The sequence below is a fragment of the Gekko japonicus genome, unplaced genomic scaffold (genome assembly GCF_001447785.1).
Source record: "Gekko japonicus isolate JY-2015 unplaced genomic scaffold, Gekko_japonicus_V1.1 scaffold732, whole genome shotgun sequence".
Classification (NCBI taxonomy): domain Eukaryota; kingdom Metazoa; phylum Chordata; class Lepidosauria; order Squamata; family Gekkonidae; genus Gekko; species Gekko japonicus.
This window is the reverse complement of record NW_015159732.1, coordinates 600,367-618,213: the sequence shown is the minus strand read 5'-3', so window position 1 is coordinate 618,213 and position 17,847 is coordinate 600,367. Positions and strand designations below refer to the sequence as shown.

The 17,847-nt window shown below is 47.9% G+C and overlaps 2 protein-coding genes across 2 annotated transcripts in view; one reads left to right on the top strand and one right to left on the bottom strand.

Moving 5' to 3' along the window:
- Nucleotides 1-810: 810 nt before the first annotated feature.
- CMPK2 (cytidine/uridine monophosphate kinase 2) lies at nucleotides 811-10,016 on the bottom strand. Its single transcript, XM_015428998.1, has 5 exons — nucleotides 9,296-10,016; nucleotides 8,338-8,452; nucleotides 7,311-7,512; nucleotides 6,333-6,566; nucleotides 811-1,142 (listed from the first exon to the last, which is right to left on the bottom strand). The coding sequence occupies exons 1-5, from the start codon at nucleotides 9,968-9,970 to the stop codon at nucleotides 1,022-1,024; spliced, it is 1,347 nt and encodes a 448-aa protein (XP_015284484.1). The 5' UTR covers nucleotides 9,971-10,016; the 3' UTR covers nucleotides 811-1,021.
- A 1,774-nt stretch (nucleotides 10,017-11,790) lies between these two features.
- The window catches only part of RSAD2 (radical S-adenosyl methionine domain containing 2), a 13,596-nt gene continuing 7,539 nt past the window's right edge, over nucleotides 11,791-17,847 (top strand). Inside the window, exons 1-2 of the mRNA XM_015429009.1 lie at nucleotides 11,791-12,125; nucleotides 12,892-13,053. Of these exons, the coding sequence (XP_015284495.1) occupies nucleotides 11,843-12,125; nucleotides 12,892-13,053 (445 nt within the window). The 5' untranslated portion in view covers nucleotides 11,791-11,842. The remainder of the gene's footprint in view (nucleotides 12,126-12,891; nucleotides 13,054-17,847) is intronic.

The window sequence follows — 17,847 nt, the reverse complement described above, 5'->3', positions numbered from 1 at the left end:
TCTTTTGTGCATCTCGGTATTTCTAAAAACATTTACATCCCACTATTTCTGTTCAAAGCAGCTTACAAAGTGAATTAAAATGCAAAATCATCACTATTAATTATACTAAATGACCCAAAATAATCTGAATTTAACAATAAAAGAATCGAGACACTACTGTGGCAATTCGGAGGCCATGATGTGAGGACTGTCGAGGATTTGGGTAAAGCTCCAAGATGAGGCTCCAGAATCACTGCCCCCTGCTGGAGCCACTCCAATGCCAAGCAACGGCAGCCCTCCCCTATGCGAGGCAGGTGGGAACAGCTGCTACTGCAAGCCAGCAGCCTGAGCCCCAGATGGGCAGGTGTGAGCAGCTACGGCAGGCAGGCAGGTGGAACTACCATAGCAGTTGGGGGGACAAACAACCGCTGCAACAAGCAGGTGGGAGCAGCCACTGCAAGCTGGAGGCCCCAGCCCCACAGGAGTCTCCTTTCCCCTTCCATTGGGAAAAGGAGGCTGTGCGCGTGCCTTCCAAGGCCGGTGGAGGTGGGCAGCTTCAAGGCAGGGGCTGGCAGCAATCAACTGTAGGATGGAATATGCAAGAATACTTCATCTGGTCAGACCAACTTTGCACAAGAAATGGCAAAGGCAGTTTCGATAATTTAATTCAATAATAAGATACTGTATTCATTCTCCAGAAAAGCAAGATAATCACATGTCCAGTTTATTGGATTTGGGAAAGTTACTTGATGACATCATAAATCAAGTTCCTGTTCTCATTCTAGAGCATAGGTTTCTAGAGCATAGGTTTCTAGAGGATAATTTTCCATTCAATGCATGCCTGTGTTTTGGCTCAGCAGTGATCTATTGGAATCTTTCAAAATTCCTAGGATTCTCTGGGGAAACCAGATTTCTTATTCTGACTCTTCTCTTTTAGACAAATGAAAATACTAACGCTCCTATTCAACAGAAAAGATTATTTTGCTAGGGAACTCTGGAGTGTGCCAAAGAGTATCAGCCCCAGTGCATTTATAAGTAACTATCATGAGGGAAAATGCTTTTTAATCTGATGTAGAACATTCTCGAAAACCTCCTCTCTGGAACGACTGGCATCAACTAGTTGACATGAAGGATTCTCCATCCTTCTGTAAGATTCTTCAACTCTATTAAAAAAAAGAGTAAGTAATGTTACCAATGGAATCTCTTTGGAGTAGAAATCAGCAGCCACATTTGAACGGATTTTAATGAGGGTAGATTAGATTGCAATCAATACACTGATTTAATTTAGTTTTAGATTTATATTCTGCTTTTTGATCTATAAACTGATGTGCAACTTTCATGAAATACAAACATTCAGTTCTAACTCTTTTCAGTTTTCAAAACTAAAACCATAAAAAATGGATACATGAGGAAGGAGGACTCTGGGAAGGGTGAAGAGGGAAATATGTTGAAAAACATGACTGTAAAGCTATGGTTAGAACATAGGAGCTGTCATGCTGGATCAGACCAATGGCCCATTTCGTCCAGTATCATGATTCCAAGTAGTCACTGGGAAGCCCACAAGCAGGGCTTACAGCTCTCACCTACTAACTGCTCTCCATCACCCAAAAATCCTGGGAGACCCCATTCAGCTATCATGGCCAATAGCCAGTGGATGACCTATCCTCCATAAGTCTATCCAGCCCCCTTTTAAATCCACATAAGCCTGTGGCCATCACCGAATTATGTGGCACTGAGTTTCCACACATTAACTATCTGCTGTGTGACTTTGTCTGTCTTGAACGTACTGCTGCCAACCAGTTTTGTAGGGTGAGCCCTTTTGGTAATTCTTTGAAGGTTGGTGTTTGTCCAAACAGCCACCATAAGACATTCAGTGACCTGACTGAGAACGCTTAGGACATCCATCAAAATATACTACCTTCAAAAAATAGATTATTTAGCATGGCCCTAAGCTGCATTCACACGTAGTTTGATATTACACTATCACTGTGTTGTAGCAATCATTTGTAATTGGATGTTCCTGTGTGAACAAGCCAGATCCTGTTGCTAATGACTGGTATAGTGCAATATTCAGTGATGTGTGGATGCTGCCTTAGACTCAACTTAATAAGCGTTTCCACCTCCTTCTTGCTCCTTCTCACCATGGAGAAAAAGAAACATCTGATCCAGGATGTTATAGTTATTTGTTTTCAGTATCACTTGATGATGAGACCAAGCATTCTGCTCCTGAATTGCACAATGAGATTGGTATGAGGACAGGATGAGAAAAGTGGTACATTGGTTGTAGAACTATTACCTGAATGTATGGATTTCTAGAATTGTGTTTATACATCCTAATTATCAAAGCCTTGAAGCAAGAGATCAAGGTGCCCCCTGCACTGGTACACAATCCTGATTGTTCTAGAAAAACTTCAGTAACATACAGTGCAATCCTAGGCAGATGTACTCCAGTCTAAACCCACTGATTTCAATAGACTTAGAAGGGTGTGGCTTTGCTTAGGACGTCACTGTGAGATACTTCTCAAGCAAAGATATCATCCTGGTAAGGAATGTTTAAATGACCCAAAGTGTCGTCTTTCTAGTTTTCACCAGCTTCCCTCTATGCTAATAAAGCCAGTAAAAATGCTTTGGTATAAACTATGGTAAGGCAACTACAAAAATGAAAAAGCCTTGCTATATCTTATTTATTTCATGCCTTTCTGCCGAATAAGGACCCCAAACAGCTTGCATAATTCTCCTCTTCTCCATTTTATTCTCACAACAACCCTGTGAGGTAGAGTAGACTGAGACAGACTGATTGGGGCCAAGGTCACATAGCAAGCTTCCATGGCAGAGAGGGGACTGGAAACTGGGTCTCACAGATCCTAGTCCAGCGCCAAACTGGCTTTCACATGAATGAACCCCTCTTCATTTCCAGGTATCCAGGCTGCCAAAGGTTAGGGCCTTATATGTGGATCGCTGCATGTACACTCTGGGATTGGGCAAATACTTCCCCCTCCATGTCCAAATGTAGCTTATACCGTGAGCTTGTGTGAACCTCTCTTCCCCAGAAACACAGTACACCGTTCCCCTGCAATGTGCAACAATGAGAATGCCGTGCTGTTCTGGCTACCTGGATTGAGGCCACAGAACGCTGTTGTTGTTATACTGCCCTCCTTCTGAAGGGCTCAGGGCGGTGTACACCACAGTTAAAACATACATCATAGTAATCAATTATTAACAAAATAAAACAAAATGCAGTCTGAATTTGATGATGTTCAGTATATATTATTCTCCCTCCGTGGGGGGCGGATCATGGGCCAGACATGATAGAGGTTGTTGCTGTCCTCAACCATAAGCCCAGTGGAAACAGCTCTGTCTTATGTGTCATGTGGAACGGTACTAGGTGCTGCAGGGCATGGATGTCACCAGGTAGAGAGGTCCACCAGGCAGGTTGAGGACAGCCACAGATCTTTTGGGCCAGAGATCACCAGTGGGTTCTGATCTTCTGAGTGTAAAGCTCTTTGGGGGACATACCAGGAGATGCAGTCTCACAGGTACGTTGGTCCCAAACCATTTAGGGCCTTGAAGGTTAGAACTAAAACCTTGAAGAGGATGCGGTGCTCAACCTGGAGGCAATGCAGTTGGTGAAGCACCGGTTGGATATGTGCTGTCATAGGGATACCTGTAAGTACATGCGCCACTGCGTTCTGGACCCGTTGTTAATTTCTGGGGCAGCTTCAAGGGCAGCTCTGTGTAGACCAAGTTACAGTAATCCAGCCTCGAGGTGACTGTTGCATAGATTGCTGTGGTTAGGTCAGGGCGAGAGAGGAAGGGGGCCAGTTGCCTGACCTGACAACGTTTTCAATCTGGGACACCATAGATAGAGAGACATCCAGAAGCACGCCCAAGCTCCTGACGCTTGGTGCCAGTATCAGCGGCATTCTGTCAAGAGCTGGAATTTGGCACTCCAGCCTAGAATCAACCCACCCCCAGCACAGGACTTCCATCTTCAGTGGATTCAGTCTCAGCTGGCTCTGTTTCAACCATCCAACCATGGCCTCCAGTCCCTCAGCCAGATGAGATGGGGCGGCATCCAGCTGACTGTTGATCAACAGATACACCTGGGTGTCATCACTGTACTGCTGACAACCAAGGTTTCCTCTAGGGTGTGCCAGCCTGTGCTAGTGTACTGATTCCCCCCCACACACACACACACAGAGCTTTTTAGCTCAGCAATCCAAGGACTCCTGGGTTGGCCTCACCTCCTCTCAGCTGGAGTCTGCAGGCCCTATAAAGGGGGTGTGGGCACCCACACCAGCAGTCCTCGCCCCCACCACCCAAGAGGTTGGTCTGAGTTCACGAGCTGCCTGGCCCACACCACCGTCACCCTCCTCTTCCCCAAGCTGAGTGTGTGTGTTTTTGAGCAGGGGAAGGAGGTGGGAGGCTGCAGGTGCCCTCCTTCTCCCCTCAACAACACAGCCCGGCAGCCCTCATGGCCCTGCCGTGGCCAGTACTGTTGGGGGAGGCAGGTGGTGTGTGTGTGTGTGTGTGTATGAGAGCCGGAAGGTGGGGGTGAGAGGCCGTGGGCGCCCTCCTTCTCCCACTTGACAATGCAGTCTGGTAGCCCTCGTGGGCCTGCCATGGCCAGCACTGTCAGGGGAAGCAGGAGGGGTGTGTGTATGCAAGACGGCGGTGGGAGGCCATGGGCACACTCCCCCTCGGAAACGTGGTCCAGCGTTCCTCATGGGCCTGCCATGGCCAGCGCTGTTGGGGGAGGCGGTCAGTGTTTGTGTGTGCGACCCAGGGTGGGGAGCTCACAGGTGCCCTCCTTCTCCCCTTCAGCAATGCTGCCCAGCAACCCTCGTGGGCCTGCCACGGTCAGCACTGTTGGGGGAGGTGGTCTGTGTGTGCGAACCAGGGATGGGGCCCAGCAGTGTTGACATGGGGTGTGTGTCTGAACAACTTGTCGTTTCTGCATTTGAATTGGACTGGCATATTTTGTGTCCTCTGTCTCAACTTGATTGCTGCACTGCTAGCAGCCTTGAGTCAGAGGGAATAAGGAGAGAAAGAAATGACTTTCTTTGTTTGGGGCCCAGGAAGTCTCCCTGTATCTTTTGGCTACTGTTTAGGAAATAAGGGCATAACCTTCACAAAATAAAATCTTTATGTGATATATGTTAAGTGGTAACCTTGTTTCTATTCTCCAGCGATGTTAAGTTTGGGATTTTTGAGGGGGGGAAATACTTGCATGTGTCAAAACGTAATTTTTTGTTGTATATTTAAGTTCCGTTATACTAATGTGTAGATTTTGGTTAAAATCAATTAGAAACAAAATGAGGTAACTTCCTGCTAATAATTATTTTTGGAAAATCTGAATGTATATTCCATGTGGTTCTAGTGAGGATAAAATGGAAGAGGAGAAAATGTGGTAAGCAGTCTCCCTTGGGGAGAAAAGCAGTGTACAAATAGTGAATGAACTGAGCAGTAGCCTTCTAAAAACTGAAGGAAGAGAATTTTTGCAGGAAATTCAACTGTTTTAAAAAACTTCTTCCATTACTTACATGCAAGCTATAAATATGCCAGTCTTTCTGTCTGCAGAGGGTTAGAATTAAGTGTATACTAGTAATGTTCCTGTTGTGTCCGTGCGCCGCCACTAGGGGTCTGCGGCCTCAGTCCTTAGCTTGGTTCCAAACACAATAGGGACCAAGGATCCTAGGCCACCCTGAGTCCTCCAATAGGACCTTGGCGGGAAATTCAAACCCCCCAATGGAACTGTGGGTGGAGTGCCCGGGTGCCCGGGTGGAGTGTATATAGTTGGCACTTGCCAGGCCAGGTGTGTTCTCTTGTTGTAAAGTACAATAAACGTGTCTAGATAGCATGTCGTAGTCTGAGTCTCCATGTGCGAACCCAGTACTTTACAGTTCCCTTACAAATGATAATAGTTTAGATGTTACATTTGTACGTTTGTAAACTGATTTTTTTTTTAATGTCAGCCTACTCACAATTTTAAAGTTAGCGCTATTTTTGGCTCACAGGGTAAAATTTTTGCTCACAATACGGCACACTTTAGAGGGAACACCAGAACCCAGCCCGAAACTCTGCACCAGCTGGGCAACATTTGATGATATCAAAGGGGTTAGAACATACTTTTGACGAAAGAAGCTGTTCACTTCCAGCTCTGCTTCCTCCCGCGTTTTCTCTGCCCCTCAAATGTCAGCCTACTCACAATTTTAAAGTTAGCACTATTTTTGGCTCACAGGGTAAAATTTTTGCTCACAATACGGCACACTTTAGAGGGAACACCAGAACCCAGCCCGAAACTCTGCACCAGCTGGGCAACATTTGATGATATCAAAGGGGTTAGAACATACTTTTGACGAAAGAAGCTGTTCACTTCCAGCTCTGCTTCCTCCCGCGTTTTCTCTGCCCCTCGTCCCTGCAGCCTTCGGATCCGTTCCTCGGGACTAACGGTGAGCAGTATGACCAAATCTGGTTTTAAAAGGTCTTTGGGCCAGCAGTATACTGGGTGATGCAATGGAGGGAGATCGGACACTTTCCCGCTTATTTCCGTGGCAATTGCATAAGCAGCAGTGCTATGAAAATACCTAGCAGATTATACACACCAGTGTAAGATTCATATTCAGAACATGAAAAAGTCTGTACTACAAAACAACAGATTCTGCATATGGAGCATGCCTTGCTGAATGGGAAACTCTGGAGCTCTACAGATCGGTAGATGTGCTTTATACTGATTGTGAAGTTCTGAGTACCATTAATCATACTGGTACCTTCTGCCTAAGGAGCACAAGACAGAAGATGCAGGCAGTATCTTTGTTGCTCACAACAACCCTGTGGGGACACTTTAGGCTGGGTAGTGGTGACTTTCTCAAGACCTAAAGTAAGCTTCATAGTTCAGTGTGAGTTCAAATTCAAGTATGCTCAGTCAAAAGCCAGCATTCTACAAACTCCTGCGGACTGGCCAGAGTTCTTATCAGGGATCAAAGGGCTGAAGGCAGTAAAGGACAGACAGTTGCCATGAACAGCCAGATTTGGAGTAGCAGCATATCCAAGGCAGTTCAGGGTCCCACCTTCTCTCTAATTTGGAATTATAAATATAACCACATCATAAAAGTATTTTACATTTGAGTTCAGCTCTCTGGCTACAGATGGGAGAAAGCAGCACTAACGGAAATCCACAAACAAACGTGTCTTGAAAAGGTACCACCTCTTTACAGGAGTGAAAATAGGTGGTCAAAAGATATTTAAGGCATCTCCCTATACTTCCAAGAAGTGTTCTCAACATTATTTTCAATAGGGTGAAACGAGGAAGGCATTTTTATCTCACAAACCTGTCTATAATCACTGGTGACTTAGTGGATTCTTTTGCAATTTCAGAAGCAACGATGTAGTTGGTCAGAGCATAAAACGCTCTTCGAATGAGTGTTGGTTCATCGTCAAAAGTCTTTCTCCACTGGCTGACGCAAGATGGAGGAGATCTCAAGAGAATGGCATTCAGTGAGTCCTTCAATGACTGAGTTACTGTGGTTTTGCCTATGTTTTATACAGGGAAGAAAAGACATTGATTATTAATGGGAGGAATATTTATCAGGTTGATAAAAATCAGGTATTTTACTCATGAAACAATGTGATATCAGTGTTAACAGTAGAATGGTGGTCTAATTTTGCAGGTACGTCTGTAAGTGCCATCAGATTGCAACCAATTTATGGCTACCCCAGCAAAAGGCTCCCAAAGCAAGTGAGTAGCAGAGGTGGCTTGCCATTGTATTCTACTGCAAAGTCTTTCTTGGTGGTCTCCCTGCCAAGTACCAAGCCTGTTTAGCTTCTGAAATCTAATGAGTTCTGGCTATACCAAGCCAACTTCCCTGCCACCTTCCACTGTTAACGGAGTAGAAATCACCAGCTCAATGTCAATTTTTTTAAAATGAAAAGAACAGTGTATTAGAACAAAAAATAAAATCAAGAGAAGTATATGCACGTAGCTATATCTGTTGTGTGAGTTTGCACTGGGATGGAACTGAAGGACTAACTATACAACACATTGCTTTTGTTTGGGTCCACCCCTGGTCCCGTCAACTAGAGATGTACCAGGAATTCCTTGTTCAAAACTAAATTTCCAGGTACATGGGAGCTTGATTTGGACTCGGTGTGTGGAGAGAGGGGACTTAAGCCTTTTCTCCACCCTATTTCCTTGAAACGAAAAGGCCCATTGGGGTGCTATTTGCTCCACTGGGGAAACCTACATATACTGTCGGGCTACAAATGTGCATGCAATGGTGAAATGTATCTTCATGTAACAGGAACACTGGCACTTTAATAACGATTTATTTGTGGGATTGTGTCTGCCATAGGTCTTACCTGTTGCGTCCAGGCCCTCAATAACTATCACAGGAAAATCTCCCTTTTTTGGAAGGTCAGGGCACTTATCCACAAGATCAAGGACTGCTTTGGCTTCAGGAATTAGAGCCATGCACTGTAATTAAAAAAAAAACAATTAATCCAGAAGCTCCCACTTGCAAACAAGCACCTTAATTAATTAATCAATTTCAGCAAAAAAAACCCTATCCCACCTTTAAACTATTAAAACAGTAAGACCATTTGATGAATGTAGAGAATCAGCACAAAAGACTGGTTGACCTGAGGAGAGTGCATTGGACATTATGATGACGTAAATAAAAACCAGGAAATACAACCCACTTGTGTCTCTTACTTCCCAGGGTTCTCGGGAATGCCTATTTGAGGGGGCTTGACATCCACCCCCAAGCCCTTGCCTAGAAGATGCATATTCCTTGGGTAGGAAAAGATATTCAAGGTCCAATTTGGTCATGGTTCCACAGAAGAACAGTGAACAAAAAGCATAAGATCTCGTTCTTTATCACCACATACACAGGCTGGTGAGAAGTATGAAGCTGCCCTTCGGTCCATTAGCTACCACCCTTGCTCATGTCAATGGCTAACCCTTAGTGGTACAGGGGGAAGAGGAGGTTAAAAGGTTTCAGAGCAATGTATGAAGGACATCATGGTGTAAGCACCCTTCTTTGAACCCTGTATAGGAGAAAACTTCACATCAGTGGCCTGAAAGATCTCCCCACTCACACCCCCACCCCTTTTAACATCCAGATTGATGAAGACTTGGGGGGGGCTGTGTAATTTCGGTGGGGTTCTGGATCTGGACCAAAGTGGCTACCTGCTTTCTCTTTCCTTCTTTGTCAGTACTTCACATCTTCCAGTGCTAAGCACTAGAAAAATGCTCTAGTTATTATTAGGGGGCTTTCTCCTCTGGGTCGTGTGAGTCGGGCGCGGAGAGCGTGCTTACCTCCTCCAAGACCCTGCGGGCAGCCTCACGGGAGCAGAACACGGCGCCGTCCAGGAGGTGAGAAGCGGCCGGGTGGCGGTCGGGCCGCGGGGCCGTCACGACGCGAGCTCTGCCCAGCCGCTCTTTGCCCTCTGCTGCCCCCTTCAGGCGCCACAGGGCACGCCACAGCTGGCCGTCTTCGGCCTCCTGGTAGACGCACAGGTGGGCTGGCGCGGGCAGGTGAAGACGCAGCAGCTCCTCCAAGGAGCGCTCGGTCTCCGGCGCTGCCTGCGCCACCTGGACCAGGAAGCCCTTCTCCGGCGCGGCGGCGGCGTCCGTGGGGCAGTAGGAGAGGAGCGGCAGCACTTGGCAGCCAGCCCCGAAAGGCGCCTGGCTCAGCTTCTGCTGCAGCTGCTTGTGCAGCCTGGCCGCCCGGACCCGCTCTCGGAGGCTTTGTGCGGCATCGATGCAGAAGGAATAGCATCGCCCCGGCCGAGGCAAGAAGCCTCGGGGGCGGACACTGCCGCCTGGGGCCGGGGGCCCGCTGCCACTCCAGCAGGTGAAATAGACAAGCTCGGAGCCGGCTAGTTCGGCTACGAAGCAGCGCTCGGTCAGGACTGGCGCGGCGTGCCTCGACGGGGACAGCGCCATGGATCTCAGCAGCTGGGGTGGCGATAGCGCGACGCGGGGGAGCATTATCGGGGCCAGAGCCGGGGAAGCGCTGGTGGGGGCACGAGCGTCAGAGCCGGGAAACGAAAGTGGTCTGGGGCGGTGTCCTTAATGCCCTGGGCGGGCGAGGCCGCTGATACGGGGCTGCCCATAAAACAAACGGGTGGAGGGAAAGCGAAGCAGATTGCGAAAGGAAGCGTGCCTGTCACCTCGGCGGAGAAACGAAACTGAGCGCGGAACAGTGTTGTGTTACAAGGGGAAAGCTCGAGATCTGTCAGGTGACAATTATCCACAAGTCTTTTTCAAGCCGAATACGAAGGAATGAGAAAGCAGATAACCCTTTACTCGCTTACACAGTAGTTTCTCTTTGGGTACTATAAGGGAACATGGAAAAGTTCTAAAGGGAAGAGGACAGATAGCCCAAGGAAATGATTGAAATGGGGACGGTGTTTATTATGCATATAAATGTCCAAACCTAAAAGCATCCGTTCTTATTCAACTAACATTTCTGGCCACGGTTCACACCTGCGAAAAATTGAAGTGATAAGGAGTGGGCAGAGGCTGGAAGTGGCAAAACAGCTTGAACCACTGAAGACTGCAGCCCTCAGTGTCCATTTGCATAAACACTCCTTGCATACAGAAAACTAGCACAGCAAAAAGAAAGCAGTCGACCACCTTTGCCTGGGATGCTGGTTTTCCACTGGCAAGGCGTTTAGACGGTCAAAGTGGTGCAGTCCCCTTTCACCTCTGCATCCCACCACCTCCCTCACCCTCCTGCTGACTGTACCCCTTCAGGGAGAATGGCCAGGTCTCCCCTGGCCACCGGGAGGGGGGAGAGGGTTGCCGGATCCAGGTTGGGAAACTCCTGGAGAGTTTGGGGATGGAGCCTGGGGAAGACAGGGACCTCAGTGGGGTACCAGGCCACGGAGTTCACCCTCCAAAGCATCCATTTTCTCCAGGAGAACCAATCTGTGTAGTCTGGAGATGAGCTGTAATTCCTGGGGATCCCCAGGTCCCACGTAGAGGCTGGCCTCCAGGCGATCCTACATATTATTATTATTTCTGTTCTGCAGCAATTTTCAGAGTGGAAAGTGCCTTAGGTCCCCCTCTCTCCTTGATGTAATTATATAAACAGGCTCGGAGGCTGGACTTACACAGATAGCCATGGAGGTGTGACAATTAGTGTGCCAGACGGGGATCTGGGAGACCCAGGTTTGAATCCCCACTCTGTCCTGGAAGCCTGCAGGATGACCTTGGGCCAGGCACACAGACTAACCTACCTCACGGGGTTTCCGCGAGGATAAAATGGAGGAGAGGAGAATGATGCAAGCCACTGTGGGTCCCGGTTGGGGAGGTGGTAAATGAAGTACAAATGAAGTAAATTTAAAAAAATTAAAATCCATAGGCAAGAGGATGAGGTGGTAAAATGGACTGTATGTACCACTTTAGACTTGCAGGTGGAGGATCGCGGTCTGGAGTGTCTGTTAAAAGGTCATTTGCAAACAGAAAACCGGCGCACCAAGCAAAGAGGGGGCGTGGACGCTTCCTCACTGCTGTGTCGGTTTACTATTGGCATGGATGTTGGCATCCGTCACCTGCAGCCTGCTGTGGCTCAGTCCATTTACCGCCTCACTCTCCTGGCTTGACTACTTCCGAAAAGGGGGCGGCCTTCGGCATCATAAAGGCCTGCATGGGCGGCCGAGTTTTGGGGAGGGTCGCCTTGCAACCATCGCACACCTTCAGAGCCCGAGCAAAGTTTGCTTCCCAGTAAAGGAAAGCGAAACCGGCCTTTTCCCTCCGCAGCGCCCCCGGTCACATGCGGCCCAAGAGCGCTTGTTTAAAAGCCGGCGAAGGGCTCCCCAGCCCCAGGGAGCAGAGCACACCGCAAGACCGCTCACCATGGCCTCGGTTCCCGGGCAGCTGCTCCGCGTCCTCCTGCGCCTCCTTGGCGCTTTCTGGAGCAGTCTGGCGCCCTTCTGCGCGTGGCGGCGCTGGGGGGCACCGATCCCACGGCGAGTCCCCGAGGCAGGAGTCGTTGCCCGGCCGGTGCCCGTCAGCGTCAACTACCACTTCACCCGCCGCTGCAACTACAAGTGCGGCTTCTGCTTCCACACGGCCAAGACTTCCTTCGTGCTGCCCCTCGCCGCCGCCCAGAGGGGTCTCGGCTTGCTCAAGCAGGCGGGTGAGTGACCCGGCGCCAGAAGCTCGGACCACGGCTGGCGGGGCGGCAGCACACAGAAAGGGGACTTTTTCTGCGAAGGGCGGCGGCGGGGGAAGCGTCGCGTAGAAACAGTGTCGTCGTCCCCCCAGCCCAGGAATGGCTTTGCTAATCGTGCAGGGTGTACGTAAAGGGGATTGGAGTTGAAGACCTAGACTCAAATCGCCCCCCTGACATGATCTGGGTTCAGTCTTTTTCTCAGTTTAACCAACCTCGCGGGGTTGTTGTGAAGATAAAATCGAGGAAGGGAGAACAGTAATGCTGGCACGCATAGGATAAAAATATGATGCGGTAGAAGAGGAAACTACAGGTTACCCCCCTCCCCTTTATATTCTGTAACATTTTCCAGTATAGATTCAGGTGGGTAGCGGTGTTGGTCTGAAGCCACAGAACAAAGTTTGAGTCCAGTGGCACCTTTAGGACCAACAAAGTTTAATTCTGGGTATAAGCCTGCATGCACACAAAAGCTTATACCCAGAATTAAACTTTGTTGGTCCTAAAGGTGCCACTGGACTCAAACTTTGTTCTGTGGCTTCAGACCAACATGGCTATCCACGGGAATTAAACTATTTTGGTCTTAAAGGTGCCACTGGACTCAAACATCGTTCTCCAGTATATGCTGACAACATTCTGTCCCAGAATCATAATACAGAATGTTAGCAAGGTAGCTTTCAAGCTTCATCTCTGAAACACAGTTTTCACTTGTGGTTTTCTTTCTGCTCCATCCTAGGTATGGAGAAGATAAACTTTTCAGGCGGGGAACCATTTCTTCATGAGAGAGGAGAATTTGTGGGGAAGCTGGTCGAGTTTTGTAAACAGGAGCTAAAACTTCCAAGTGTTAGCATTGTGAGCAATGGAAGCATGGTAACAGAAAGGTGGTTCAAACGTTATGGTAAGAGAAAGAATCCTTGGATGCTTTATTTAAAATTTTACAGTCTTTTAATGTATCTTTTGATTGGGAGAAAATCTTAAAAACAAGGTTGATTGAGTATTTTGCATGTCAGTTATTCTCTTCAGAGACAAAAACCTTGACGAAGGATCAGGGGTCATTTCGTAGAAAAAGAGCTAGGGGGACTCATTAGCATAACTCATTAGCATATGCCACACCCCCTGACATCACCGGAAGTGTGTCCTCCGCACAGCCGGCGGCGACCTCCAGCGAGCACCAGCAGGGAGCTCCAGGCCCCGCCCTCCCGCACCTCACCTGGGGGGATGGCGTCCCCCGCGTCCCCCCCAACCCCGCGTCCCCCCCAAATGACCCCTGCGAAGGATATTCCTATATCACTGAAGAATCAGGCTATTAGAATTCTTATCGGTAAAAGGGGGGGGGAGATTGACAGAAGATACATTTGAGAATTGTGGTATAATAATTCTCTGTTGAATGGTTAGGAATTCTTTAAGGCTTGTGGATAGTGGTCACCTGATCTACCTTCAAACAACATTTTTTTCTTCTTGATTTTTCTTCATTTTATTTTTTAAAAGGGTTATTTGTTATTATAAACTTTTATTCCATTTCATTTCGGTTCTGATAATTTTGAATAATCCTAAAAATGTCATGATAGTGGAACATTTTTTTTAAGTATTTCATGTTTTATTAGATGTTGGGTTGAACCAGCACAGGGTTTCCATGGGCAGCATGATTTCTGACCTCAAAGCATGACTTTCTCACTTCCCCTCTCCTGCTGCAGTTTGAAACTCCTGCTAAAATGCTGCTCCTGAGCAGTGGAATTTCAGGCTACAGCAGGAAGGCAGGGTAAAGAAAACGGTTCCTTGAAAACTTTAGTCTTTGTAAAAATCTTTGGTTCAGGCTGCAAGTGTGGCCTAGAGAGTGTTCCCAGAGACGCAGAACAAGTTGACCTTGCTACGTCAGATAAGACACAGTTGTGCCAAAAGAGGTGCCTTGCTCTAATTAATTTCAAGCAATTGAGGTCTATGGACTTCACCTGTGGGAATGAGGGGATGCCTGATCTGCTGTAAAGTTTTGTTTCTTCCCTCTGATCAAGTCATGCCATAGATCATGTGTCCAGCAACAGAGAGTTACATCATCTGTAAGGGTTTTGATTGGCTCAACAGACCTGGAGACAATTTGAGACCCTTGCTCACAAAAACAGTTTGATTTTCCTACTTAGTTGCTTCTTGCCTCTTGCTTGATAGTGACTGTGCAGTTACTGGTCCTTTCCACACTTGGATCTCATCCCTAGTTTTATCAGAGTTCAACTCAGGACACAATACCTTGCATTTATCCCTGGTTATAACAGCCCCCATTTATCCTGAGACAAATGTGGGGCAAAACCGGGGTGTCCTCAATGTAATGTGGAAACAAAAAATACCCCAAGATAATTACAGGGGTGAACTTGCATGTAGTGTAGAATGTAAGTTCAGGGACAGGGTTGAACCAGGATTTAAGGTCTAGTCTAGTGCAAAAAGGACCACTGTGCTCCTGGCAGCCATCTTGATTGCTTGCTCTTGAGGGCCATACAGCTTGCTGGCTCAGGCTAACTCTGGAGAAAGAGAGCTGCTTTCATGCTGAGATCTTCAACTTGAGATAGGCCCCAGTCACACAAACAGGAAAATGCGGGGGGGGGGAGCGTGATCAGACGTCCCGTCGAGGTCCCGTGGTTAGGGGGGAGGTGACGATCAGAGGACAGTCCTGCAGCGCGGCAAAGAAGCGGCCTCTCTAGCAAAAGGCTCCGTGGGTTTAACCCCTTCCAAGGCTGCAGAGGAATGCAAACTGTGTCCTCCGTCTGGTCCCCTCCAGGAGGAGCTTCAGCCGGGCCGCCCTCCCGCCACGCCCCCATGCACCTCCCCCTCTGTGCTTGTGCGCATCCCATGAAGACATGAAGAAAAAAACCTTTTAGCGACGGGACATGGGCGGGCGCCGGATGCCACGACCTACCACCGGAAACGCGATCAGGCGCCCGCCCTTGCCCCGCGGTTTCCGGAAACTAGTACCTCGGAGGTACTAGTTTTTTACCCCGCATCTTCGGTGGGAAGCCTCGGGTTTGCCATGGGAGCTCTACACTTCCCAGATGTGGCGCTGTGATCGCACCTGGAAAATCCGCCTATCTTCCGTCTCTGTAGCATGGCTAATGCTCCGTGTGACCGCAGCCATAGATGAACCTCTGGTAACTTGGAACCTTGTCTCACTGTATTAACTAGTAACCTAACTTTTAGATTTCTTATTTTCCCTCACAGTCTTGTTGTCTTTTAAACTTTTTTTTGCACCTTAATAAAATAATTATATCTTACTTGTTGTGGTTTTTTGCCTTCATGGACCTAAAATCTAATTCCAGTGTTTTGATCCAGTGACCATCTACCAGGTAACAGTTTACTGTTTGGAAACTCATTCTGCAGGCCCACCCAGCAGGGTTCTTAATTCCCCCGAAAGGCTGCGAGACTTGCCCTTTTGCTCCAGAGCTGTTGGGATAGACTAAAAAGGGTTGCTGGTAGCCTGACTAGCGTGAGGGCAGCCTCACACTAGGGTTTTGTAATTTTGTCTTCTTGCAGCCCTTCCACCCAAAAGTCCTTAGCCTGGTCTGGGTTGAGGACTTTTGACAGGTAGAAGTGAGAAAGTCATGGCCTTTGGGCAGAAACCGTTCTGCCCATGGAAATGCTATGCCTATGTGTTTGCATAAATTTTTGGGGGTGGACTTTTTATATACTAGTGAATTGTGAGGGCTACTTTTCTCTTTTGGTTGTATTTTCAGGTGTTTTAGCACTGGTTTGAAATTATTATAACTTATTATTATTTCTGGTATTCATAAAGCTATTTTACACACATAGCAGCCAAGAGGGCAATAGAGAGGAAGGAGATGGGGAAAAATTGTTGACACAATGGATTTATTGCATATTGACCAAAGAATGTTGCACTCGTTTTGGTGTTTTCTAAGGGTTTTAGTGATAAATCAATTAACAGTGAATAAAACATAATGAGGATGTAAATACTTGTTCCTTCTCCCTCTGAGAGAAGGACATCTTGCTGGGTGTTTCCCACCCTATCCTTAGGGAGGCAGGAACCAAACTTTCATTTCCTGTCCTCTTGGTGGGACACGCCCCTGAATTCAGTTTCATTCCTGCCTCAATAGGGAGAGCAGCATGAAGTTGGCACTCGTGCCTGTTTAGCAGCCTTTTTTCTTATTCACAGCCTTTTCCCTCAAACTCTTATCTCATTTTCTAATTCTAATTCTTGCTTTCCTGGTTTCCCATTTCCCCCCTTTTTTCTCCTTTGCTGACTTGACTGACTTACTTTTCTTCTAAAAAACCTAATCAAGCTACAAAGAACTCTGGATGCAGTACAGCATCTAGCCAGCATTCTCGCCATCGAACCTGTACCCCTACCCCAAAGGGGACAGGGTGTGTATTCCATCTTCTTCACCATGCCCCAAAGAAATGGAAGCTGGAGGGTCATCCTAGACCTAAAGTTCCTAAAGTTCATACGTTTGAGACACTTCCGCATGGAGACCCTTTGCTCGATTGCAGAGGCACTCCAGCCGTGAGAGTTCCTCACTTTTGTCGATCTTCAGGAGGCTTATCTTCATGTGCCAATCGTAGAAAGTCACAGATGCTTTCTACGGTTTTGTGTCCAAGGACAACGCTGGCAGTTCAGGGCCCTGCCTTTTGGTCTATCCACAGCTCCCAGGGTCTTTTCCAAGATGCTGATCCATCCAGTCGTGCTCTTGAGGGAACAAGGTGTTCATGTCCATCCGTACTTGGATGACCTTCTGATCCACTCAGCCTCTCAAGTGACGTCTGTTCAAGATACAGTGGCAACGGTACAGTGCCTTCAGGAGCATGGTTTCCTGGTGAACCTTCAGAAGAGCTGTCTCACCCCATCTCAAACCATAGAACACTTGGGAGTAATTTTGGACATGGTGCAAAACAAGCTATTTCTACCCAGACCCAAAGCGGACGTCATCTGCTGCCTTTACCAGCAGGTTGCCAAAAGCAGGAGGTCTTCACTCATGACCCTAGCCAGACTGATGGGCCTCTTCGTATCCTGTATAGACACGGTCCCTTGGGCTCGCCTTCACTCAAGACCTCTTCAACAATTGCTGACACCTTTTCAACACAAGGTCATGCGCCGGGAGGATATCCCTGTCGTCATCCCTCCTGCGGTGCATTACAGCCTCACCTGGTTGATAAGATTGTCGAACCTTCAGAAGGGACTCACATTCTATGTGACAGAATGGAAGCAAGTGGTGACAGACACCAGCCTCCTAGGCTGGGGTGCCACTCATCTCAACACTCCAATGCAGGGTCTCTGGTCCCCGCAGGAGAGCAAGCTGCCAATAAATGTCTTGGAACTGAGGGTCATCAGGCTAGCTCTGAATCGTTTCCATCACCAGGTCTTGGGCAGTCATGTCTTGATCAGAACGGACAATATCGCAACAAAATCCTACATAAACCACCAAGGGGGATCCAAATCTGCCCGCCTTCGTCAGGAGGCGTTAAAACTTTTTCGGTGGGCAGAGGCCAATGTTGCCTCCATCAAGGCAGAACACATCAAGGGAACCCTGAATACTCAAGCCGACTGGCTCAGCCATTGCCAACTACAGGAATCGGAATGGCTCCATCAAGGCAGAACACATCAAGGGAATCCTGAATACTCAATACTAAAGCCGACTGGCTCAGCCATTGCCAACTACAGGAATCGGAATGGTCCCTGAAACAGGAACTGTTCCTGCTG

Bases quoted from the DNA above. Each gene is read 5' to 3' on its own strand.
- CMPK2 (XM_015428998.1), bottom strand. From the start codon at position 9,970: ATGCTCCCCCGCGTCGCGCTATCGCCACCCCAGCTGCTGAGATCCATG. The intron at 7,513-8,337 runs GTAAGACCTATG...TATAAAACATAG, and splicing joins TGAGGGCCTGGACGCAACAG to GCAAAACCACAGTAACTCAG. The intron at 1,143-6,332 runs GTATGTTCTAAC...TTTTTTTAATAG, and splicing joins AACAGCTTCTTTCGTCAAAA to AGTTGAAGAATCTTACAGAA.